Source organism: Manis pentadactyla, chromosome 1 (assembly GCF_030020395.1).
Source record: "Manis pentadactyla isolate mManPen7 chromosome 1, mManPen7.hap1, whole genome shotgun sequence".
Lineage (NCBI taxonomy): Eukaryota > Metazoa > Chordata > Mammalia > Pholidota > Manidae > Manis > Manis pentadactyla.
The window spans coordinates 7,082,392-7,108,941 of NC_080019.1; the positions used below are offsets into that span (position 1 = coordinate 7,082,392).

Genomic DNA, 26,550 nt, shown 5'->3' on the forward strand with positions numbered 1-26,550 from the left:
TTGTCCAGATAACTTTTGTCTGACCTTCAAAGTAAGCTCTGTCATTGTCTACTTTGGAGAATTCCCTATTTGGTTTAAGTTAAGGGCCCCTAGTATATAGTACCAGTGTACTTAGCCTCCTGTTACATTGATGCTTCATTTTGTGTTCTTGTGGGCTGTTAGCCTTTATTACCCTGTTATGCTGTGAGTTCCTTGAGGGGAAGGATCTTTCTTTTTTGGTTCTCTATCCTTAGCACACAATGTAAGACTAGTATATAAGTCCTCAGTAAATAATGAGTGAATGAAGAGGCGTGACATAAACACTCAATGTCATTTTGTTTCCTTAAGCTCTAAAATTGTTAATGCTCTGCTCTGTAATTGTCGGTAACAGTTATAGGTGATGGTTTATTTACTTAAATTGATCTTCCTTTCTGAATGTTGATCCATTTCATTCTGTGATATCAAAAATTGTTACCATCCTCATTAATTTCATCCATAAAGCCCTTAAATTTCAGGAAGTTGTCAAGGTCATTGTGAAGGATGCAAATGAGAGAGAAAAAGCAGAGCAGAAACTGCGTGGCACTCCCAGCCAGGGCGTGCCGTTCTGCTGTTGCATAATCTCACAGAATACCAACCTCAGGCAGGGTCCTCTGAAGCTGCGATACAATAAGACAAAGCAGGCCACAAAATACTTCTGTTCCAGCACAGACAAAAACTTAGGACACTGTGCCATACACACAATACCAAACCCTTCTCTTGGCCAATGTGAGTGACAACTGCTTCACCAATTACAGCTTTCTTGTTCTAGTCTGCCCTCTACAGATAAGTCTTTTGAACTACCCAGTCATAGAATTACATCTGCTTTCTGACAGCATCTCGTGTATACAGAGCCCTCACTTCTTCCTTGGACCCTCCCTCCGAGTGGTCCAGCTAAAGTCCAGATGCGGCAGCAGCCCCTGCCCAACGCCCACGCCGCCTCTAGTCTGTCTTCTCCCTCTGCGTGAGCAGTAAACCCATTTGGTCAACTGCAGGAATGTTCCTAGTGGTCTTTGGTTGGAGGACCTTGACACAAGTTTCCTAAAACTCTTCATTTTCATTTGAAAGCTTGAAGTTTACAGTTGGCAGCAAGTACTGAGAGTTGCTGTCCTTGAAGCGACAGGCTGGCTCTGTTCATTTTTGAGAAAATGTCTGCCCCAAACCACTTTGACTTTGTGTTAGTCTCTTGCTTGTATAGTCATCATTCCTGGGTGTGCACTAGTGCTGTGCTCTTTGTGTATTTCCCATTTTGTCTCCTGAATGTGTAAAAAGTTGTGTACTCAGGGTCAAGATTTAATAAAAGGAGTTGTTTTTACCATTTCGTCAGGGACATTCTCAAATGGACATTTTTGGATTGTTGAGTACAAGGCAGTGAATAATGCAGTGACTACTTGCAGTGTTTGGTGCCCCTGCCTTGATATGGGCTAGGACACGTGGAGTCTTACTCATTGCCAGTACAAAGGTCAACACAGGGAAAAAGGGCAGGTTGGCATTATTTTAAAAATCACTTTGATCTTGGGAACCCCACACAAACCATACTTGGAGAACTGTTACTATGTGCGTGCTTTTATTTACCAGTCATGGCTTAACTGCTGTAGCTTTTAAAAATAAGCCCATATATGTGCTTGCCTTCAATTGAGCTCCTTTCCGTCTTTAAGGAATATGTTTCATAAAGGCTAAAATTTGCTTATTTTAGTAGGTTCCCTCATATGATAATTATATTTCTTTGAGCCTTGTACTTTGAATAATTGGACTATAGGAATATAAAGACCGCTTATCTAAAAACCCACATGGTAAGTGAAATCTAGATAGAGAGTAAGATTTTGTGTGTATGTATATACATAAAAATAAGTAACAATATTAAGCCAAGCAAGAGCTTTAGGAGTTTAATGAAACTAAGATAGAATAGGGTGAAGAGATGAGCAGCTTTACAGAGGAAGTAGAATCCAGACTTGGCTTTGAGAGCTGAGAAAGACTCAGGGGGATGGAGAGGAACTGGAACCTTTCCCAGGTTGGAGGACTGGGATAAGTCTAGCTTTCAAGGAAGAGTCAGTCATGTTTAGTGGATAGAATACAAACCTTTTTTTTTCTCCTGGAGTTGAGAGTTTACTGGAAGAGGAAAAGGAGGAGATAAAGAGGACTTCCTTTTCTAGGGCCTTTAATGTTAAGTTAAAGAACTTGACCTTTTTTGTACATCTAAGCAAATGAATCGTTTGGTGAGAGAGAGGGGTGATAACACTGGTATTCCAGGAGTATCAATCTTAGAGTGATATGCATAATTTCCTGCCCTTCCAGATTCTTCCCTTAATATCCTCTGCCCACCATTTCTTCTGCTATACTCCATTGACGAGATAAGCAGTCAAGTGGGCCCGACAAATCTTTTATGTGTTAATAGGAAGTGACATTTTCCTATGCTATGGGAAGTTACAGAAGAATTTAATGTAGGTCTCATTTCTTACTGCTGATATCCTTAGATATTTCTAGAGTCTAGTTGGTTGATTGGCTCTTACCCAGGTAGATTGGACATGCTCATTTTAGTTTGAAAGTATACTGTTACCATCTTTTTATTATTGGCTATAATGGTTCCCTATTTACTCCTTAATAAGCTATAAAACAAATACAGAACTTTGAAAAATAAGGATAATCTATTATGCTAAGCACTTTAGGTAAATCAGCAAAGTAAATATAGACAATAAAATTCACCAAGGGCAGGTTTTATTTTGAGGACTTGATTATTTTGTTTTTCCTAATAACTAGATCTCTGTAGTGTTAGAATATTAAAGGAGGAAACGTGATAATCACTGTTTACATGTTTGAACCTCTTCTCCCCACAGAACATTTGTAAATGGCTCTTCTGTGTCCAGTCCTGTCCAGCTGCACCATGGGGACAGGATATTGTGGGGAAACAACCACTTCTTCAGGTAGGATATTGTTCATGGCTCTTAGAGGGAGATTATTGAAGATGATACCCTGAAACAGAATAATGTATATAAACAAGTAAACTCCATAAAAACTATGCATTGTTTAGTGTACACATGTATTTATTTACTATATATGTTTGTTCACTATATGGTTTGAGCCTAAGGGATGTATGAACCATGCACTCAGGAAAAATATGGAGTTTGCGTACATATTTTTTCTTTTTATTCCCAGTGGAAAATGATTGTAAGAATTCATTACTTTTTTCTGACATGCTTATCTTTTTATTTGTTTATTTTTTACTGGAAAAGTAGTGGTTTTGGTTTCCATATCCATAAAATAGGGTTTGTATTTCATTGAGGGATGCTGTCCGGTGCAGGTAATGGCAAACTTGACTGTCATGGCTTAAACGGTTTATTTCTTTGACAAAACAAGAAATCTAAAGGAAGGTGGCTGTTGGCACTGGCCAAGCCTTGCAAAGACATGACGGCAGAGTCTTGTCTAAAGGCGACCGTGCCCCCCTAGGCCTCAGAGCAGCACTCAGGCCATGTGAAGGAAGTGCTGTTGGAGAGGGGCCCTGACTATCCTCCTGATCAGAGATGCATGCTTCCCAGAGTTCCTGGCCACCTGCTGCATGTGTCTCATTTCCTAGAATTTGCCTCTTTGCTGCCAAGGGGACTGTGCAAAAAGTGTCTGACCTGGGACTGCACACATTTTTCCCCATACAAAACTGGTGTCATGTTGACATAGAAAGGCAGGCTGGACACTGTATAAAATCAGAATCCTGATCTGATCTTCTTCCTGTCACTGGTCACTGTGCTTCGTATCAAACTGACTTTTCCTACAGCTAATGGCAAGCTTTTGCTTTTTAGCCAGTTGATATTTTGATTATTGAAAAAAAAGTAAGGAGGTAAAAAGTACATGAAAAAAGGTCATTTTTTTCTTCTCAAATCAAATGTAAGTTGGTTGATTTAGTAGTAATCAAAGCCTTCATAGTTTGGGTTAAGTTGGTCTTTTCAGCATTATCTCACAACTTCTGCTGTATAAATTTTCTGTGTCCCCGTGTTATTTTCTTCAGAATTTCCCCAGAGACTTGTGAGAGTCTCCATCTCTGTGCCTTTTCTTATGCCGTTCCCTCTGTCCTAAGGCCTGCTTTCTCCTTATCCCTTAAGGCTCGGCTCACCCCTTCCACCGTTATTCCAGCCCTCAGTTTTCCTCTGACATCCAGCTTGTAACAGTCACGGGGCCTTGTCACACTTTCTGTTGTAATTATTTGCACATGCGTGTGTGTTTTAATTCTACTACTAGAATGTAAACTTTCTGAGTGCAGTAAATGCATTGTGTTTACATGGTATTCCCTTGGCATCTAGTATGTAAAGAATGGAATGAATAGGTTCATATCTTTATTTAAAAAATAATCTTTTTCTTCCCCCAAGACTGAGTTTGCCTAAAAAGAAAAAGAAAGCAGATCGAGAGGATGAGGAACAAGACAGGTGCATGAAGAACGATACCAGTTCTGAGCAGCTGGATGTAGATGGAGACTCGTCCAGTGAAGTTTCCAGTGAAATCAACTTCAACTACGAATACGCACAGATGGAGGTTACTATGAAGGCTCTGGGCAATAATGGTGAGCAGATCTCCTGAGAGTTTTAGGATCTTTGCAAATTGGTGGAGAGCTTAAAGAATTTGTAACTGAGACCTTTTAAGTGTTAACAAACAAGAAGACCTTTATGTTGTTCTCTGTACTCTATTCTTTTGTATCTAGGCTTTAATTTATTATATTTATAAAAACTTTCATTCATTCTGCCTTGATAACAAAGCACTGCAAACTTTGTTCTTGTTGATAGACTTTCTTAGGTTTGATCTTGACTGCCAGTGGCTAATTATTATAGCGGTTTTCTGGAGTATTAATCATGTCTTAGGTGATGTGTTGAACATATAATAGACCTGCTTTTTCTGTTTTCTATATGGAAGATAGTTTGGTATCCTGTCCAACAGAAGATAAATAATGGGAAGTAAGGAAAGCTAAGTTTATTCCAAACTCTAAGAATTTAATTTTGTTAGTAAGGATGACAAGCAACATAACAATATAGCACATTTGAAGTTTATTGTGTGTACCTTTTGTTCATTATATAACTTTAAAAAAAAACTTTAGATCCAATGCAGTCCATATTGAACAGCCTTGAGCAACAGCATGAAGAAGAAAAACGATCTGCACTAGAGCGCCAGAGGCTTATGTATGAACATGAATTGGAGCAACTCCGAAGAAGACTGTCTCCGGAGAAGCAGAACTGTCGGAGCGCAGACAGGTTTTCTTTCCACTCGCCCAGTGCTCAGCAGCGGTTGCGGCAGTGGGCGGAAGAGAGGTAGGTGGTGGCGGGCCTTGTGACGTGCGCAGCGTGTGCTCAGCACCGTTCACTCACCTGCGTGAGATGACCGCGTGGAAGAATCTAGACATTACTCTGCAAATAATTATGTCAAAAGAGAGTATTACAGATAAGAACTCTTTGACATTATCTTTTTTTTTTGTCCTTACATTTTGAAAAAATGAGAATTGTCGATTTTATTGATTTATTTAAAGCTGCCCAGGTTAGGAGCTGCCCTATTTTCAGTTTGTATGGTTTTGGATTTGAATAAACAAGTGTTTGTACTTAGGAGTTATACTTTATCGTTGTATTATACTTTAGGTTCTGAAGCTTGGGTAGATGCTTTTTAGAAAAAAAGGAAAAAAAAAGAAAGGTGGTTATTGAGACTGATGAGACCAGGTAGGTGAAGCATGGTGCTAATGAAATTCAGACTGCAAGTTTGATCTCTATATGGGCTAATTATAATTGCGCTAAAATGTCTAATCCATGGTTATGGACTGTACTTAACTAACCTCTTGCTATTCAAAGTTTGGTCTGCAGACAGGAGCATCTCTGTCCCCTAGAGATGGATAGAAATGTAGCATTTCAGGTCCCCTCCTTCCCCCCAAGACCTGTTGAGTCAAAATCTTCAGTTTATCGAGATCTCCAGAGTCAAGTCTGTGAAGTGCTGCCCTGACCTACAGCCAGCGTGTTAGAGGCACATGCGCCAATGCTTACAACGTAGCCCAGATACAAGTGTGTGCATGGGTCTGCGTCAGTGATGTGTTCCCTGTGTGCAAAAGGCAGTTGTAAAGCCTGGTCCGCAGTCTGACACTCACATATCGTGTACTATATAATATTCTGATGTGCTGTTTGGTGGGCATTCCCACCCCACCCACCTCACTCCTGCCTACCTTTTTTTTTTTAAAGAGAAGCAACGCTGAATAACAGTCTGATGAGGCTGAGGGAACAAATTGTCAAAGCCAACCTGTTGGTGAGAGAGGCTAGTTACATTGCAGAAGAACTGGACAAAAGAACAGAATATAAAGTGACCCTGCAGATTCCAGCCTCCAGCCTCGATGCCAACAGGAAGGTGAGGTTGCCTTAGGGGAAAAAGGCAAAGCTGCTGTTGAGTGAACTGCTTTATACTTGACAGTGTTCCCTAAGCACTGGAGAGTTTGCCCTCAGGCCCATCTGTACCCTCCCCAACCTAGCTCCTTCCATATTTGTCTTCTTCCTTGAGTGGAATATCCATTTAATTCTCTGCCTTTGTGCATGTATGTCCTTTATCCACTAGAAATGGCCTCTCCATCCTGCAAGTCCCAGCCCCACCAATTTATTTCACTCAGCTCCCTGTCTTCAAATCTGTTTAAATTGTTTCTGAGAAGTCTCCCTGATGAATCTTCCTGAAGTGTCTTTTCTTTCATTCTGTCACTGCCCTGCAACCCTGCCTTTCCCAGGTTAGTGTTTGTTTTCCTTATACCATGTGGCTCCACTTGCTAACAGGTTGCTCTGCAAAGCTGTCCACCAGTTGTTTCCTGTGTGTATTCAAGATCACGAATCTCTTTTTTTGTATAATATAATAAGCTTAATGAGATGTTGGGAAAGTCCTATCAAAGTCTTCTATCCTTACCATTCCGTTGTTTTTTCTGTCTTACTTAGGTTCTTTTCTAGCTCCTAATGGTCATACATAATTTTTTATGTATTAGGTAGAATTTTGTATTCAGATAAATATTTTGAGGATCCATGTCCTTTTTTTTCCTCCTACAGTATTCAGCAAGCAAAGCTTTAATAAATCCTTATTGGGTCTTCTACTCTAAGCTTATAGCAAAGACCACATCTTTCTTTCTGTGATGGTTTTACAGCATCAAAGTCAATGTTTTGCATAGAGTAGATATTTGGCAAATATGCTTAATGTTTTTAGTAATAAAGATACTGTGAACATTATCTAATCATTACTTCATGGGCAACTGTCTCTCAGTATACATTCTGTGTGTAGTTTGAAAGATTTTACCTACATACATCTTTATTTTGCTTGTTGGTATTTATAGGGCAAACCATGGGTTCAGTGGGATTCATAGACAGAAAGCAGAGGAAAACCAATCATGGGCAGAAGGTACAGGCTTCTCCTAGAAGACTGAAGAGAGTAAGGACTTTTTCCATTCAGTGGTGTTTGAGTTGGCAAAATAGAAATATGAACACTTTGTTCTTGTTAGCATGACTGTAGCCCTTCCCTCTGGTAGTGGCTTGGGCTGTGTTGGAAGAAGTAGCGCTGCCTCAGGGCAGCCAGGGCAGCAGCTCGAAGTGACCTGGTCACCGTGCGCATCTCCCTTCTCCCAGACACCTGATGGTGGTGCATCCACGGGGCTGCTGCTGTTGCTGGTAGAAGTGGCTCACATTGCTGGAGTTGAAGCAGCCGTTGTGCACAGATGGCTGCTATTCAATCCACCCTACTGTTACTGATTTGGTAGTTTAGTGTGTTCAGATTTCAGCCAGAGAGAGGAGCTGGACAAAATAATGCCTAAGGATGTAGTCTCCTTAGCTCAGGCTGGGCCCTGTACTCTTTTATCCAACAAATCCTTAAATTTTTTTTCTTTTGGTACTTGAAAATTCTTATCTCAGTAGTCATGCTGTGATTGCTGTTCGTTCTTGTCCTCATCCAGGCCTTGTACTCCCCTCTCTCTGGTAATTTTGGTAAGGGACAACATTTTTTTTTCCTTTTTTTCCAGTTCTTGCTGTTTTGCAGAGGGGCGAAGTTAAGATGCTGCAGCTATCGCTCATTGCCACTTAGTCCCCATTCTAGCATTCTCCCTGCGAAAAGGCACCACCCACAGATCACTGATGAGATTTTTCCTGTTTATTCCCTAGCCGGCTGAAGACACTGTAGAAGGGCCTTTACAGTATGTGAGAGAATGGTAGTTTTGACCTTCAGAATTCTAAAATCTTTGTTTCATTATATAAATTGTTTCTTTGGAAATGATTATAGGCAAGATAATAAGGCAGCATTAAACTATTTCACAACTGTGTTAAGTTCAAGTGGCTGTGTCAGAATAGTTGATAAACTTATCCAGTAAATGTAAATTGATGAGATACCAATATATACGTTTTTCTGGGGGAGATATACCGGAGGGACATTTTTATTTTCTACTTTGTGGTTTTAAAAGTTTAAAATTTTTTTCTGCATTAAAAGCGTACTGCTTTTATGCGCTGGAAAACTTCAGTCAATACTTTTTCTCTTTTTAGGTGAATCTCACAACATAAACTTAACCATTTTAATGTGAACAATTCAATGACATTTAGTACATTCACAGTGTTGCATAACAGCCATCTCTGATTCTATACTGCTTCAATTTTAAATTCAAACTGTGTTCATTTGGAAATTGGTATCATTTGTTGCCTCCGAACGGGTAAACAGGATGCTTCTCACATTTTTCTCTTTTAAACATTTTGTCTTATACCACATTAAGATATTACCCATTTAAAAACATTTAGTTCAAACTTTTGAAAGGTAAAAGATAGTTTCTTAAGTGTCCATTCCAGCAAACTTTCCCTTGTCATTCAATGCTTATGACTCTTTCTAGCCCCTTACGTTCTCTGGTCATATCATGGCCCTAAGAAAACACTTTTGACTTTCCATTAAATATGATCCATAAAACATAGTCTTATGGGTTTTAAATTTAAGTTTATATCCAACTGCGATCAAAATTTTTCTTATTGCAAAAGAAGTTTTTGATCGCAGTTGGATATAAAGGCATTATGTTAAGTTTATCAGATGCTTAGGAAGTTTTGCAATTGACAGAGTAAACAACGAAAGCAGTTTCAGTTTGGTCAGCGTCGGGCCCATGGGCACCAGGTGTCCAGGGCTGACTCCGCGGCGGACGCCCTTGTGTCTCACACGGTCACTCCCGTTGTCTCTGCAGCGAGGCTCTCTTCTCAGCGAACCAGCAATTCAGGTGAGAAGAAAAGGAAAAGGAAAGCAGATTTGGTCTTTGGAAAAGCTGGACAACAGGTTGCTGGATATGAGAGACCTTTATCAGGAGTGGAAAGAGTGTGAAGAAGATACTCCAGTAAGTTATTTGAGAAAAATTACTTAACGGGTAGTCACAGCAGGAGCCGAGCAGGAACGAGCCTCCCCATTTTAGGGACAAACTGTTCGTTTTTCCAAAACAGTAATCTTTTTTTCTGGAATAATGTTTATCTTAATCCTCTAAATTGTTCAGCTAATCGAGAAATGTAATGACCTATTTTTCTGGCAACTTCTTTTTTCTTGTCCTCATCTTGAATGCTCTGGATCTCTAGTAGATTTTCCAAATGCCATTCACTTCTGTTGGTATTACATGTGTCTGTTTCGTGTACTGGACTGTGAATTTATTTATAAGGTCAGAGACAATGCCCTCTCTTCTCTAGTCCCATTTCTCCACACATTTAACCTTGCAAATAATAAACCTGCAGTATCTCTTTGAGTTGAACATTAGTGGGACCTTAATATTCATACTATGAGGAACGCATTTTGAGGGAATTTTGATGCTAAAGTAAGAACCACAGAGACGTACTCCGTACTCCTCCTTCAAGTTGCAGGTTTTCCCATTTAGTCTGCCAGGCATTGTACCTTTGTAAAATAGAAATATGTATTACGTATGTTTATATATGTTTTCAATATTGCTAGTCCTATTTCCATTAAGAGTTGTTTACTTCCTTAGTTTCTTGTTTTATAAAAATGTTTATTTTCCCAGATTTATCATCAACAAAAATGACTTCTTAGAGTGGCATGACATTTTTCTTAAAATTTTTTCTTTCCTTTTCTTCTTTCTCTCATATGTCTGCTTAGAAATAAAGCAACATTAACAACAAATACAAAGAAAACAAACCAGTCTCCTGTACAGGGGTCACCTCTCATGCTAACCAAATAATTTGACAGAAACAAGTAGAATACACAGGAATGAGAAAAGAGCACTTCTGTTCACTCTGCCTCTTTTTATAGCTCATCTGTGTTTTTCATGTAAAGGAAAAGAAATGATAGAAGTAAAGACATACTGCCGGACTGCCCTCTCACGGGTGAAGGATGCTGGCCAACCTTCTAGATGGGAACAAGGAAGAGAGTGTGTGTGTGATACAGTGTATACTTCAGCTAAATTTAATGACCCCATTAGAGTGCTTCACAAAGTGGTAGGTTGAATTCATTTATTTTTTGTGATATTCTGAAATTGTACATTTCAAATCTCTTTAAAGGTAATACGGTCCTACTTCAAGCGTGCTGATCCATTTTACGACGAGCAGGAAAATCATAGTCTCATTGGGGTGGCTAATGTCTTCCTCGAGTCCCTCTTCTATGATGTGAAGTTACAGTACGCCGTTCCAATCGTCAACCAGAAAGGAGAGGTTAGTTTTCTCTTCACGCCTTGTGTCCTGCAGGGAACAGTCTGAGAAATAACGGGACGGTGGTAATGTATTGTTGTTCCTATTTATCATCAGTAATAACAAGTGCTATTGATGTGTATTAATATCCATGTTTCCATAGTGCTGTATGGACCTTACAGGTGCTTTGGGGAAAAGTAACTGCTAGAACCTTAGCTTCTAAATTCTCAGATACCATTAACCCACCCACTTGACTCTAAAACAGAAGAAAGGACAGATCTGGACAAAGTGTGTGCTGTTCCTCCTGGCTAGGTGGCGGGCCGGCTGCATGTGGAGGTGATGCGGATCAGTGGTGACTTTGGGGAAAGGATCGCCGGAGGTGACGATGCTGCAGACAGCAGCTTCGACAAGGAGACCCCAGAGAACAAACTTGTGTGCATGGTGAGTCGAGGTTTCATTCAGACGTGGTAGAAGTGGCTGATTTTGAGCATTGTGGGTATTGAGACCATCAGTGTTCCATCGTTCTTCGAATTTTGAAAATACCTGTCTCGGAGTCTTCCACACTGAGTGTTCTAAAGAGCGATTTCCCCATATATCCTCATGTGCCAGTTTGCCAGGTACTCCACTGCTTCCTCCGGGCGCCTGGGGTGGGTCTTTCCTCTGGGCCCTTCTGTTCCGAAACCATATGAATACCTGTTTTCCTGAATGTCTCTGTAGAGTAGCCCTGTGTTTCACACCATTTTTCTCCTCCTGTTTGGCTTCTTGAGTCCTGCTGATGTTGGACATTCATCCCAGCCCTACTCCTGTTCCTGAGCTCCTGCCATGAGTCAGTCTTCACTGTTCTTCCACATGTTTTTGTTCTTGTCACCTACTTCGACTATACTCTTCATCATGCCCTAACTGCCAACCCTTTTCTTTCTCCTCCTGTGTGGTGTCATTCCGGAGCTGGGTGTTGAGTGTCAGTTACCTGTCAGACATTGTGTCAGGTGCTGGGAACGTAAAGCTGAATGAGGCGGGATTCCTACTCAGGGAGCGGCCTGTGTAGCTCGTGTCTGTGTGCAGGGGACACACAAGTGACCAGAAGGCCCCAGGACTGTATGACCCAGGTGCTATGAGAGAGGTAGATGACAGATGCCCTGGGACACAGAGGAGAGGTCACTAATCCAGATGATAAGGCCTGAGGAAATTTCTGGAAAAATGCAACTCAGAGTGAAGTTGAAAGAGAGCATGCATGTTAGCCTTTTTCTCCATAGAGTGCTGTGGTCCTTACAGGTAATGCTGGGTAGATTTTAGGCAGGTGGCCGCATCCCTGGAGTCCTGCCCAGGCAGCATGGGGCGCCTCCTCTGTTGCTCCTGATGCTCATGAAGAAATCCCCTCGTATGTCTCCAAGTAGTTCTGGAGCACAGAGTAATTTTTCTTAAAATTTTTTCTTTCCTTTTCTTCTTTCTCTCATATGTCAACTTAGAAATAAAACAACATTAACAACAAATACAAAGAAAACAAACCAGTCTCCTGTAAAGGGGTCACCTCTCATGCTAACCAAATAATTTGACGGAAACAAGAAGAATACACAGGAATGAGAAACGAAGAGCACTTCCGTTCACTCTGCTTTTATGCGCTGGGCCCTGTACTCTTTTATCCAACAAATCCTTAAATTTTTTTTCTTTTGGTACTTGTCTCTTTGGGCCTAGGGGGGCATGGTCGCCTTTAGACGATACATTTCTCATTCCTGTGTATTCTTTGAGGTGCCGGGCTTGAGAAGCTCTGTAGGAACTAGTTAAAGAGGCTTTTGAAGGGGCGTAGGGTCACAGTGCACGAGGAAAGGGGCCCTTGACTGGTGAGGTGAGGAAGCCTGACCTTAACTCTCAGTTCATAATCCATCCTCCGTCCAGGCCTGTGCTTCAGGATGTTTTTCTGGAACTGAATTTGATACTGAAAAAGGAGTAAGTTAGGCGTTTGCTGCCATGTGTGGGGAGCTAAAGCCAGGAAAGACTTGGGCTCATCTCTGTAGGTCTTTGCATGTATTAAGAAGGCCTCAGATGTTTGATTCAATTACTACAGTTTGAGGAGCAAAAATTCTTAATTCACTGAAAGGTGAATCTTTACTGTATTAATTTCAGAACATTTCCTTAAGGTTGTGTAATTATCAAAGGTGGAAACATAGGCCTGGCGACACCTACAGGCCCATTCAAAGGTGATGGCCTAGTGACGCAGCGGTGTGGAAGACGAGCTGTGGGCAAGTTCACCGTGGGTGAGGCTGGCACCATCTCCCCTAGTAAAGGGGAGACTTTTTCACTGCTGAGAGAACCTCATGTATTGGGGTAAAAAAACTAAGTTACAATATCTTTAAGATTTTTAAAATGGAAGTTATCAAACATGTAAAAGTAGTAGGAAAATGTTACTCATCCCCACCCAGCCCCTCAGCAGTTTCCAGCCCACGGTCAGTTGCTTCCCTCACGCCCAAGCCGGTTCTGTGGCATCACCTTCCCTTGGGTTGTTTTGAAACAATCCCAGACACCTTAGTTATCTAAAAACAATTTAGTATGGTATCTCCAAAAGAAGAGTACTTTAAAAAAGGTAACTGTGATACCATAATCAAAAAGTGATGCCTTCTTGCTGTCACGCAGTAGCCAGCGCATCCCCTTGAGGCGTCTCATTGGTCTGTTTTAACCTTTAGTCTCTGGCACCTGTGCTTTGTGCACTTCACATTGTCCCTCCCTCCCCCTCCTTGTGTGTGTTCTCTCATTTACAATTTGTTTAATGCAGAAACTGGGCTGTTACCTTGTATTCTCTCGTAGTCTGGATTTTGCTGATTGGTGTTAGTGTGTTCAGATGTATTTGCTGGAAACTGGAAGTTAGATGTACAGGTGATGCGTAGGGGAGAGTAAGTGGCCAGGATATGGTACAGGTGGTGGTGGTGTGTTCTTCCATCAGAAGGCTCGTTATGCCTGGTTTTCTTCTGGGGATGGCAGCAGTCATTGGCCATTATTATCTGGTATTTCAGTAAGAGTTTGAAAAGAGTGGTACTGTAATTTTATCACCATTGCTTTATTTATTAGCTGGAATTCTAGCCTATTATCAACTATTTGCTATTAGAGATATAGTTTGCTTAGGAAAATCAGCATAAATCCATCCTTTCCCTGTATTTACTAATTTTTGAAATAATAAGTTGGTTTTCCTACTAATACATTAAAGTGAACAGTGAGATTTTTTGTTTTTAGTCTTAATATCATTACGAAGTCCTGGAATCAGATTGGATGTGCTTTTGATCCATTGTGTTTCTTACCTCTGTTGGAGCTCGGTGACCCATCCTCAGTCTGTGGGGGCCCCTTCCGTTGGCTTCTCACACAGCCCTGACCCTTGCGGACTCTGCTAGCTTTCATGCTTTCTGCTGTGGTGAATATTCTGGCTTCGTCCTGTACATTTCCTGTCCCAGACCTGGAATCAGCCATCTCTCCCAGAAACCTGATTCTTTTGGTGGGAAGTGGTTTTTAGAGATCACATTCTGAACATGTAATGGCATTTTGTGTGAAAGGAGGAGAACTAAACTGTATAACAATAAACAATATATTGGAAAAAAAACAAGAGAAACCAGCCTAGGGCACTTAAGATATCGTGGGTGATGGTGATTGCCAGCCCATGAAGAAGTCTGGATTTATTTTTTGGAGATGAAGAAAAAAGATGCACATATTAACATACTGATATTTTCAATTACATTAAATAAAATTAGATATTTAAAAACCCCAAACAATAACAATGTCTTCTGACGTTCCTGGGCTCTCATCTCTTGAGCAGCAGCAATTTGAAGTCTGTGGTGTTCTGACACCTTGTGGTGATTTTAGTTTCTGTATGTAAAAACTTTAAATAACCACCCGCCTGTGTATTCTAGTTGTCAAGGTAGACCTCATTCCTGATATTCTTTATTCCTGGCAGTCTTGTTCCTGAGAAGCTGCCTATAGTGAAGAGTTCAGCATATGAAATCTTGCTTTCTTATTTATTTTAACCTAAAATTGAGGTTATTTCTAAGAAAAAAATACTGGCTCTCAGATGGAATTCAGTCACAAAGAAATATGTGTTGGACATCTGTCTGCTCAGTGCCTGGTAGTGTTTTTTCTTCCTGTCATTGGTGGGGTCAGTCCTCACACCCCTATCCTTAGTTAGCTATCCTCATTCCCATTGGAGAAAAACTAAACCTCAGAAAACTAAGAATTTAATTATTTGCTCAGAAACTGATTTGCTCAGAAGCTAATAAGTGGCAGAGATTTTTATTTAGATCTGTGTACTCCAAAATCTTATAATCTTCCCAGATACCACATTGCCTCACATTAAAGAATATATATAATAAGCATTTATAGGCACTGAATTAAAAAGTGATGTTTTTTAAAATTTAACAAAAATTTAATTGCTGAATACTGACTGATCACTCTGTTTGGTTTGGACAAATAAAAAATGTTAGTCAATCCGTCTTTCATAGCCTGTCAGGGACTTGCTATCTAGATGTTCCAGAACTCTTGCTGCTGTCACAGTAGAAAATCATGATTAGGAGCCCCCATCTGTTGCTTACCTGTTACATGCCTGGGATGGAAGAAAACAGTCATCTGCTTTTCTGTGTCTTTATTAAGCCTTCCTGAAACATTAAGCCTATTTTTTTGTCGTTGTTGAACTGTATCAACTTCTGCCACATATTCAAATCTATCTTTGTTAAATTTATTTATTGGAGGTAGAGTGCCTCATACAGTATGCAGGGAGTGACCGGCTGAAGAATATCAATGCTCAGTCATATAAAAATTGGCCTAATTGGTTATAAAATCAGAATTTAACTTCACTTAATTAATTTTAGGATTTAGTTCCTTCATAATTAGAGGAGTTTTAGAATATCACAGTTTGTCACAAGAACTCCAAGTTAAAAATCAACCTTATGCTGCCTGCCAAGAGCAATAGTTAGTATATTTGCCTGCTTTAAAAATCTATTATGGTCTTTTCTTCTGGGGGCATTTGGGTCTGAGGAGACACATTTCGAGTTGCATGTTGTTACCATAAACCCTCCACTCCTGCAGTCCAGAGCACGTTTCCTTTGATTAGCCTCTTCTCCATAAATCTTCATGGGGAGGTTATTCAGTAACCGTTGGTGCAGAGGATGGTCATCATTCACTCTCTTTAATCTCCTTTTGTTTGCCCCTCCAGAACTTCAGAGTATACATTCCTGATATGCCATTAAGAGTTTTAAAAAAATGCTCTAATAGCATGTAACATTCTACTGGAGGGCCTTATTCTTTTTCATATTTTAAAATATCAAATAAATATTTTCTGCCTATGCTTTTTGGCATGTACACTGATTCTGTGTTTCCTTCATCATTCTTAACAGTCTTGTGTTCTTATGAGATATCCGTAGGTAGCCAGATTCATATCACTGAATGGTGTTGATGTTGAGAACTTTCTTCTTCTGAGCTGATAAATATTATTATTATAGTGTGATAATGATGATGATGATGATATGAGAAACTGGAAATTAAGTATTCTTCATCAGCCTGTAACTGCTTTAAAATATCCACCTTTATAGTCAAGATTGTTGTTATCCTGTGTCAACTCTCAGTGAATGTATCACCATTTCATGATACAGAAATACAGCCCCACAGTGAATGGGATTTGGTCCACATAAGCCAACAGTAATAACATCAGGACTGGTGCCCCTACCTCTTACACAGAAGTACTTCTTGGAACTTTGTGAGTTTAAAACAAACAGAGCCTTCCTTTTCTTCAGGTTAAAATACTCCAAGCCACTGGATTGCCACAGCATCTGTCACACTTTGTATTCTGCAAATACAGCTTCTGGGATCAACAAGAGCCTGTGATTGTTGCACCTGAAGTGGACACCTCATCCTCCCCTGTCAGCAAGGAACCTCAGTGCATGGTTGTCTTTGATCATAGCAATGTATGTTTATTTTCCAAACTTGGTCCACATTTAATTACTTTGGTAGAAAAAGGCAAAAGGATGAATCTTGTTGAATAATTTGGTACCAATATGTCTTGGATCAGAGTTTCTTAGCGTGGGGTTGGAGTCAAAGGGAAAGTGTCCTGAGCATGCTGTACACCTTAAACTTACACGATGCTGCACATCAGTTACACCTCCATAAAGCTGCGGGGAGAAAACCAAAGTGTCAAAGCATTTAACAACTCAATCATCCAGCATTAACGTGTATGTGAATATGTGTATATATGTACATGTTCTTTTCCAAAAGGAATCCATGTTTTGTGTTGGATTACTAGAGATTTGTCATCCAAAAAGGTTAAGGAACTAGTGTTCCAGAGAAAGTGAAGATAGAAAAGAGCCAAGAGCTACCTTTAGTGAGCACCAGTGCTCTGCTGAACATTATTCTCTTCCCACGTTTGAGCTTTGCCACAGCTGTATTTGATGGCGGTGCTTTTTCAGCACAGGAAGCCAGTTTCAGGGAGTCAGTTGCCTGTGACTAGTAACTACCAGTGCAGGACTGTCGGATTCCAGATTCTTTTTTCCTCCTGCACAATAGTTGGTGCATCTCACTTTCTTCAAGGGAGAATTCTCTTTCTAATCTGTTTAAACATAGAAATACCTTTAGTGTGTTAAAGATCAGGCAAGAGAAAAGGAGTGGAGAGTTTGTGACTTTTTAAAATAAATTGCCTTAGAACTTAATCCTGATTATTGTAAAAGCTGTCGTCCTACAGACATCCTTTAAAGATGGACAGATTGGGAGAAGCTTTCAAAATTAGGTGTTTGGTTGCACTGGTGATCATTACTTATTTGCTTTCTCTCTTGTTATCAGAGATAGCTTCCTAAAAACTGGGAGAAATTGTTTTTCCAACACACTGCTACCTTACTACATGTGATAACTTCTGTATTAAGATATTTTAGATCATTGTTGTAATTCTTAGTATAATTATTTATACTTTTATAAACAGTTCCCCAAATATTGCTTACAAAATAGAATGCAATGCTGGTCTTTCACAGTAGATTTTCAAGGTGAAAAGTTTTTTAAAAAATCAGAGTTATAGTTATTTTTCAAGTCAGAAGAGCCTTAGACCATTTGAGCATTCATTGTGGGGGTTAGATGACAGTGCTGTTCAGTAATGAAAACATTCTTTTCTGTCTCTCTTTTCCATGATGAAATAAGTATATGATGTCAGGTGTAAGTAATCATAAGGTTACCAGAAAGTGCTTCCTCTTATGTAATAATTTTCCTTCAGGAATTTTCTGTTACCATCACTGAGGACTTTATTGAGCATCTTTCAGAAGGGGCACTGGCAATTGAGGTGTATGGCCATAAGATGAACGATCCTCGGAAAAACCCAGCCCTGTGGGATTTGGGGATTATCCAAGCAAAAACACGCAGTCTTCGGGACAGGTGAGTTTTAGATATACATCTGATTCCATTGGTCATTTTAAAAACTAGAGATTAATACTGCCATTTATAAAGGGAGCCCTCTCCTGAGCATCCCCAGTGTTCCAGGGACAGACGGCGGTGCTTCCAGAGCATTGATAGCACCGGTAACCTACCGAGAGTTGTGAGCTGTGGAGTGTGGAAGAAGGGTAAATAGGCAGGTAGTTAACCCACCTAGAGTGAAATGGATTTTTGGCGAATAGCTTGCTTACTTCTAATTAATCAACTATGAAGAGAGAATGGATCAAGATATACTCTAGAATTCAGGATTACTTATTTTTTCTTAGTTCAAAGTTCTTTCCAAGTGCCATCAGTGATGGAAGGAGGCAGGCTCATTTGTTGACCAGGATTTTAAAAAGAGTTAAAAGAGAATGACTGGAAGAACATATATTTGTTCTATCTATAGATGAACTATAGATAAAAGTCACATTTTTGTTTCTTTTTTTTTTTGCATTTAGAAAGTTGTAGCAAATACTAAGTTAGACGTTGAGATTTCTTTCTTGAGCATTCTCTTATTGACCTGAGCAAAGGTACTTGTCAAGTCACTGACGCATACAGTACCACCTTTATCTAACAGTGGAAACAGACTCTGTACTTGCCTCTGTACATCTGACTACAATGTTTAGGTTTTTGAATAACCACTTTGAAATAGATTTATAATTATCATACCTTCTTGAATGAAATAAAGAAGCTGTTTCAGACCGAATGTTTCTTTAATTTTGCTCTAGATTGCATGTATTTGCTATTATGTACTTGTGTATTCCTCACTGAACTACAGATCATTCATACTGAGTTATTCTGTTTGGAAATCATTATCATTCTAAATTCTCATATGTAGGATCCTAAGCCACTTGTATTGAAATAGAAATGTATGGTTTTCCAAGAACTTCACCTGTTTCCTAGATGGAGTGAAGTCACCAGGAAAGTGGAATTCTGGGTTCAAATCTTGGAACAAAATGAAAATGGTGAATACTGCCCTGTAGAAGTCATTTCTGCAAAAGACGTGCCAACAGGAGGCATCTTCCAACTCCGGCAGGTAACAGAATCGTGAATGTCATCATTATGAATGTTCACATGAAATTCTTTGGCACCATAAAGCTTAATATTGGATTCTTCTTAGCAGAAATGTCAGTGATAATGGAATCTAGACTGGCTAAGTCCATTCCTTATATTGAAATTGCTTCCTAGTTTGTGTATTTTCTTTCATTTAAAAAAATACTGCTATTTATAATATTTTAAAACCATCTTATGTTAGGTTTAAGTAAGAAGAAGGCAAGCTTTTAAGAACAACTTTGAACTGTAGGAAATAAAACATATCAAGTAGCATTAGGCTGTTTATAAAGACAGGAAAAAGCAAGGAGTCACGGCAGAAGGAATGAGCCCTTCGATGTCCGGCATGGTAGGGTTCCGTTCTGGCTCTCAGTTGGCCTGGTTATGTTCATCTCAGAGCCTGTCCCTATGTATAAAGTGCAAGTGATGATAAAATCAACTTCACAAGGTTCATGTGAGGATTGGGGATACTGCATTTGAAGCACAGTGCTTGGTACACAGGAGGAGAGAAGTGTATTTTCCTCCTGACACCAACAGGTTCTCTGATTCTCTGCAGACACCAGCTGGGTGTCTTATAGCTCAGCTCAGTTTGGACCTTAACCACTTGGTGTTAGCTCAGCCTTCACAGGTTTAACAGCTCAACTTAAGCACAAGACTGCCTTGCTTCAAATGCCAGTTGCAAGTATCGGCTCCCCAGGTTACTCACACCTCTATCTGACTTGGCTACAAAATCGGGCTTCCTACAATCCCCTCAGGTTTGATTATTTGCTAGAATGACTCTCAAAACTCAGGAAAGCGCACCATCCAAAAGATAAACAACAACAAATGTTGGCGAGGTTGTGGAGAAAGGGGAACACTCCTACACTGCTGGTGGGAATGTAAATTAGTTCAACCATTGTGGAAAGCAGTATGGAGGTTCCTCAAAATGCTCAAAATAGAAATACCATTTGACCCAGGAATTCCACTTCTAGGAATTTACCCTAAGAATGCAGCACTCCAGTTTGAAAAAGACAGATGCACTCCTATGTTTATCACAGCACTATTTACAATAGCCAAGAAATGGAAGCACCCTAAGTGTCCATCAGTAGATGAATGGATAAAGAAGATGTGGTACATACACACAGTGGAATATTACTCAGCCATAAGAAGAAAACAGATCCTACCATTTGCAGCAACATGGATGGAGCTAGAAGGTATTATGCTCAGTGAAATAAGCCAGGCGGAGAAAGACAAGTACCAAATGATTTCACTCATATGTGGAGTATAAGAACAAAGGAAAACTGAGGGAACAAAACAGCAGCAGAATCACAGAACCCAAGAATGGACTAACAGTTACCAAAGGGAAAGGAACTGGGGAGGACGGGTGGTAAGGGAGGGATAAGGGCAGGAAAAAAGAAAGGGGGCATTACGATTAACATGTATAGTGCGTGGGGGGCACGGGGAGGGCTGTGCAACACAGAGAAGACAAGTAGTGATTTTACAGCATCTTACTATGTTGATGGACGGTGACTGTGAACCGGTATGTGAGGGGGACTTGGTGAAGGGGGGAGCCTAGTAAACATAATGTCCTTCATGTCATTGTAGATTAATGATACCAAAATAAAATTTTTTAAAAAAATTTAAAAAAAGCTCAGGAAAGCCCTTTACTTACTGTTACTGGTTATTATAAAGCATACAACTCAGGAATAGCCAGATGGAAGAGATGCCTGGGACAAGGTGTGCGAGGAGGGAGGAGGAGCCTCTGAGTCCTCTGGGTGTGCCACCCTCTCGGGACCTCGATTCATTCGCTGAACAGGAGCTCTTGTTCAGAATTGCATTGTTCAGGTGTCATGTGTGTTCCATTATGTCGGCACGATTGATGACAGCCCTGGCCGTTGGTGGTTAGCTCAGTCTCTCGCCTCCCTCCCCTCTCTCCCTGAGGTTTTGGGTGGGGCTCAAAGTTCCAAACTTCGAATCAAGGCTTCATCTTTCTCCTGAAGCTATCTAGGGGCCTGCCAGAGCCACCAAATTAAAAGTCACATCAGTAAAAGATGTGTCTGTGACCTTTACTACTCAGAAAATTCCAAGAGTTTTAGGAGCTTGGTGCCCGGAAATGAAGGCAAAGAGCAGATATCTTTCTGTGATAGCACAGGATGTGTTGAATAAATACAACTAGGTAGACACAAATACCTGCCAGAAGTCAGTACAGCAGACAAACATGGGCATTGCCACTGAGCCCCAGGCAGACTGTGATCTGTAGTGTGTGCTGCCAGCTACAGATGAGAGAAACTATCTTTTCAGAATTTACATAGAAGATTTGGAAATATTCTCTTTTGCTATACTTTACATTAATTCAATGTTTAGTAGAATGTTGCACCCCATAATAGTTTCCAGACTTCAGAACAATAGTAAAATATTGGAATAGCCTCTAGAAAATGAATATTGAAATCATTCCAAGCAAAATGTGAGAAAAGGTTAAAGGAAAAAGAAAGTTTGCTTAAATATTTGGGTTTCTGAATATTTTAGGAGGAAGGAGATGATAAGCCCTTGTTCTGTGACCCCAGCAAATGAATTTTAGCAAATTTATTGATCTATGGACAAGGAACCAAAAGCAAAAGGAAATTAGTTTAAATTATAGCATGAGATGTATACATAAAATAGAATTCTTAAGGGTGTGAAGAACATCTTTTACTGAACATCTGTTAAAACTATATATATAATCTTTGGATGCCTTAGAAATTCATCTCCTGGAAGGCAAGATCAGATAATTTTCAGTGCTTTAGTGTAAACTGAATATTTGGTATTTGTCATACATATGACAACCTTTACTAAATGTGTTCAAAGATATGTTGGGTTTATCAGGAAGGGCTTCTTTGAAGGGTATGTATCTTGACCTGGATTCTGAAAAACATGCAAAGTCTGGAAAGGTTTTTCATATATAAATTGCAAGAATAAAGAAACAGAGGTTGGAATTACATAAGTTTGGGTTGAAAGTAACGTGGGAAAAGCCGGAAAGCAGTAACAAGAGGTTGTTAGAGGAGCACGTGGCAGCTAGTTCACGGAGGCCTTGGATAGTAGGTTCATCTGGTTTTAATATATTTCAAAACTGGAACCTACTGTTTATGAACAAGAAAGTGGCAGAGGAAAACTAATTAGGTTAACCATATGAAAATACTGGTTTTATAGTTTAAAAATGGTCATTTACCAGCAGTTACAAGAAGTTCAATCTGTTAGGTTAAGTTTACTATTCAAAGCTTTTCTATGGAACATTAAGCCATTTCTGGATCTTTTCCTTCCTTTTCTTCTGTTTCCTTATCTTGAGTCCACCCCCAAAGTATAGGAACTTCACCCTTCATATTTGGCGGCATATTAAAAATGAGTCACTTTCTATCTTAGGCAGAGTAACAAACACAGTGTAGCTAACTGAAATGACTAAATGATTTTAGACAATTATGGTAATCTCTGAGGTGCCCTTTCCACAGAATATCTGATGCATAGTCCTTGGAAAATATTAAATCAAAAGACATCTGTAACCCATCTTTTCAAATCTAGCTCCATAAGATCAATCATTCCCTAAGTTGATTTTCCTGATAATGCAAAGCTCTTGGGAGTTAAAACCTGATGGAAGGAGAAGAGTAACTGACTTGGAATTGTATATTAAAATGCCATTTTTCAAGTTCTAATTTACATTCCTGAAATTTGTAAACTGACACTGAAGTTAGTAATTTGGGAATACTGGGAATTTTCTTTTAAAATATTAATTCATTGTAATTATACAAAGTCATATAAACTGTTTAAGAGGGAACAATTCCCTGGCCAGTTCTTCATTTTGGTTCTGCAGCTTGGTTTAAAATTGTTTTATTTAGGGATTAGAACAGCAAGTCCAGGATAGTAGTGATCATTCTTACTTGTAACTCTGATTGCTTATTTTTAAAGTATATCATACTATATATACTAGATTTGGTAATCTTTTTTTTATGTTTACTTAACATCCATCACCATACTCTTTATCTTAATATGTCATGTATGTTTTTCCACAACAATATTTAATGACTTGTAATATTTCATATATGCTACAGTTTAAGCAATTAATCAACATACACTTAATCTGCATCTAATTCTTTGTTTTTAACATTTCTTTAAGATTCTTTATATACATATATGATGAGAAGAACAGATTCCTAGAAAGTTGAATTGCTGGGTCAAGAGATACTTGCCCTTACAAAAAGCTTTACCAATTTGTATTTTCACCAGCAGTATATATATATAATTGCTTGTTTCATAAACTTTGGGCAGTATTGGAAATTGCCTTTTTAAAAGATAATTGCTAGTTTACTAAGTGGAAGTAAAGGTATAGCATGCTAATTTGATTGTGTTTATTTGATTTTTAGTGTGTTGAGCATTTTTTATTATCTAGCTTATTGTCTACCTTTGTTAGAGTATTGTCCTTTAATGTTTCTTTTTATTAAAAAAATATCTAGGCCATATATTCTGTGTCTTTCTACTTGCTTAAAAGGTAAATAATTTTTTCTGGTTAGATTTTCAGTTTGTAGTTCACTAACATTTAAGATACTGATAATTCTCCAAAGTTAAATGCTTTTCCCAGCATTAGCCTCTAGGAGGCTCTCTAAACCAAATTTTTGAAAATCAGACTGCTTTTAACTAACTAAATTTAAAAATTGTGATACAGGGGCAGTCCCGGCGAGTTCAGGTGGAAGTGAAGTCTGTGCAGGAATCTGGGACTTTACCACTGATGGAAGAAAGTATATTGTCTGTTGGCATTGGATGTGTGAAAGTTAGAGCACTCCGATCTCCCAAGACTCATGAGACCTTCCATGTAAGTTTTTATGCCTCTTGTTGAAAGACCCAAGCAGACAAGAGTCTTTTGGAACCTGTCAGAAAGCTGCCTTCCATGAACAATTCTTTCAGTATTTCTTGTTTTCCTTGGATGTCTTTTTTTTACTGAACCAGACTGTTGATCCTGACCTCGTACATGGCAAGCGGAGAGTTAAGACATCGCAGCCTCTGGAAACTCCTCAGTGCCTTCTAGTGATTAACTTCCCCCAACACCCACCCCTCTGCAGAAACCCCCTACTGGCTTGTAAAGACTATTTGCCAGCAGGTGTTTGATTTCCCCTGGGGAGTGGGGCTATAAACCCAGCAGGTAAGGTATTGTACTGGTTCCTGAAAAGGTCAAATGAGTGTTCTTCACTTTCCTATAAGAAGCTCAAGATTTAATTCCAACTTCCTGAAAACTATAAAACCAAGAATGAGGGTGAGCACAGGTGGGAGATGGAATAGTACATTCATTAAGTTAGAAAATGTAAAGTATGGGAAAACATTCAGATTGTTTAGCATTACTTGATTCTTGGCTAAATAATTATTTCAGTTCTGCATAACATATTTTTTCTTTTAGGAGGACGAGGAGGACATGGACAGCTACCAGGTAATGAAGCACCTGTTAACCTCATCAAATTAGCTTGATTAAAGGACTAAATTACTTATTCCTGAGTCTTGCTGTACTGACTTAATAAGTGCACAGTTAATTTTGATTTAAATACTGCTTTTTCTCAAATTAAAACTGGAGTAGGGAGCAGAGAGTTTTATAGACATTGAAGGGAGATCTGTTTAGTATAGAAAAACATTTCTGCCTGTTACCTTTGCCCCTGGAGCTCCGCATCCAGGTTCCCTGCAGATCTGCTTTTCCAGATCCTCTTCCTTGCACTTTTTCTCTCCTCAAGTAGGGCCACCCGCCCTTACCCCTAAGAGCTGTCCACACTGAGCTTTGGTCAGACCACACGCTAAGGTGTTGTCCGTATTTTAAGGTCAGTCTCCCTTCCCCTCTTTCTGGAGTCCTACAGGTTTGGTTTTGAGTATATGTCCCCGCCCCCTTTCCTAATCTCCTACAAGATTTTGTTTATTCTGTTAAATTTTATCCTGTTAGTCTTGTTAGTCATCGTTTAGGACTGTCAGAGCTCTTTGGATCCTGATTATGTCATCCAGTGTAGACACTCTCCTGGTTTTGCATCATTCTAATTTGATAAGAATGTCTGCCTGCCTGTAAGTCACTGATGTAAGTATTGTATCAGATAGGGTTAAATACAGAGTCCTATGGCACAACAATAGAGACTTCTTTTACACTGACATGATTCCATTAATCACTGTTCTTTGGATGTGACATTTGAGTCATTTGTGATTTTATTCAAGTAGATACATTGCACATTTCTCCATCTTATCCACAAGAATGTCATGATCTGTTTGGTTAAGTGCCTTAGTGAAATCCAGATACACTCTCTATCTGCAGCATTCCACTGATCTACCCAGCCCTGTAACTTTATTAGAGAAGGAAATGAGGGAAGATTGATGTGTGGTCAGGTGTGGACTGGGAGAGCTGTTAGTCTGTTGATCATGCCCCCTACTCTCCCCATCCCCCCCAAAACCCCACAAAAACCAGGGAGAGAAGCATTTACATGTTGTTTGTAGACTAGTGAAACATGTTGAAGGCTGTAGTTAAGAAATTTTAAGAATTCTTGCACTGGTTCTTAGGGATGTAAATCTGCAGATTATTGAGTAGTAGCTGTGATTTCTGTACTGCAAGGAGACCTTGTAGAAGATCTTAGTTGCAAGTGTTCTGTGTTCTACCCCTTGAGCCAAAAGACATAAAACTGGTTCTGGACATCAGAGAATGTCTTTCAGAAACAATTTTACTCTAGAACACTAATGTTTTCATTTTTGAAAGTTTCTGTTCTGAATAATGGTTGGAGTCGACTTGTGGTGGTAATAAAGACCTTAGTCTTATAATACTTTACATTTTCAAAGCATCTTAGAGTATGGTAAAATAGAGCATCAGTTTCAGATTTATTGTCTTGACATTGTATTTACTCTAATTTCTCTTGTTTTCTTCCAGGATCGGGATTTAGAAAGACTGCGTAGAAAATGGCTGAATGCATTAACAAAACGTCAAGAGTACTTAGATCAACAGTTGCAAAAACTTGTCAGTAAACCTGGTAGGAAAAGCAAGTTGAATATTTCCCTCCCACAAATCAGTGCCTAATTAATCTCCATTTGCCGCCACATAAATTAAAAGTAGATGAACACATCAATAATGGAGGTGGCAAGAACATAGGGTTGTTACTCATTTGTATCATATCCTTTCAAAAGAGCAATTGATCCAAATGTAATGATGTCTGTAGAATCCTAGACACACACAAAAAAAAGAGAAAGAGAAAATACAGTATGCAAACAGTGTCCCTCCAAGATAATGTAAGGAAGGTGCTAACATTTCTTGATTCTTGTCCAAAAGCAGCTGAATCCTCTGGAAGAAATTATTCATGTCCCACTGTGGGCCTCCGTTGAGCCAAAGATGGCCTCTCTGGAGGGGTACACCAACCTCTGTAGCTTACAGGTTTTTATTTTGAAGTTTTAAATGCTAACTAGAGAAGTAATAAGTTTTTAGTGAACGCCCCTCAAC

General features: G+C 39.5%; 1 protein-coding gene across 9 annotated transcripts in view; it reads left to right on the forward strand.

Annotated features, from left to right (window-relative positions):
• Window positions 1-26,550, forward strand: part of KIF13B (kinesin family member 13B) — a 193,005-nt gene that overhangs the window by 92,180 nt on the left and 74,275 nt on the right. For all 9 annotated transcript variants that reach the window (XM_057505396.1, XM_057505412.1, XM_036888825.2 and 6 more), the window contains exons 15-27: window positions 2,850-2,936; window positions 4,371-4,561; window positions 5,090-5,300; window positions 6,210-6,372; window positions 9,200-9,346; window positions 10,509-10,658; window positions 10,947-11,075; window positions 16,397-16,567; window positions 17,857-18,014; window positions 18,954-19,086; window positions 23,770-23,916; window positions 24,496-24,525; window positions 25,987-26,086. In XM_057505396.1, the coding sequence (XP_057361379.1) occupies window positions 2,850-2,936; window positions 4,371-4,561; window positions 5,090-5,300; window positions 6,210-6,372; window positions 9,200-9,346; window positions 10,509-10,658; window positions 10,947-11,075; window positions 16,397-16,567; window positions 17,857-18,014; window positions 18,954-19,086; window positions 23,770-23,916; window positions 24,496-24,525; window positions 25,987-26,086 (1,817 nt within the window). The remainder of the gene's footprint in view (window positions 1-2,849; window positions 2,937-4,370; window positions 4,562-5,089; window positions 5,301-6,209; window positions 6,373-9,199; window positions 9,347-10,508; window positions 10,659-10,946; window positions 11,076-16,396; window positions 16,568-17,856; window positions 18,015-18,953; window positions 19,087-23,769; window positions 23,917-24,495; window positions 24,526-25,986; window positions 26,087-26,550) is intronic.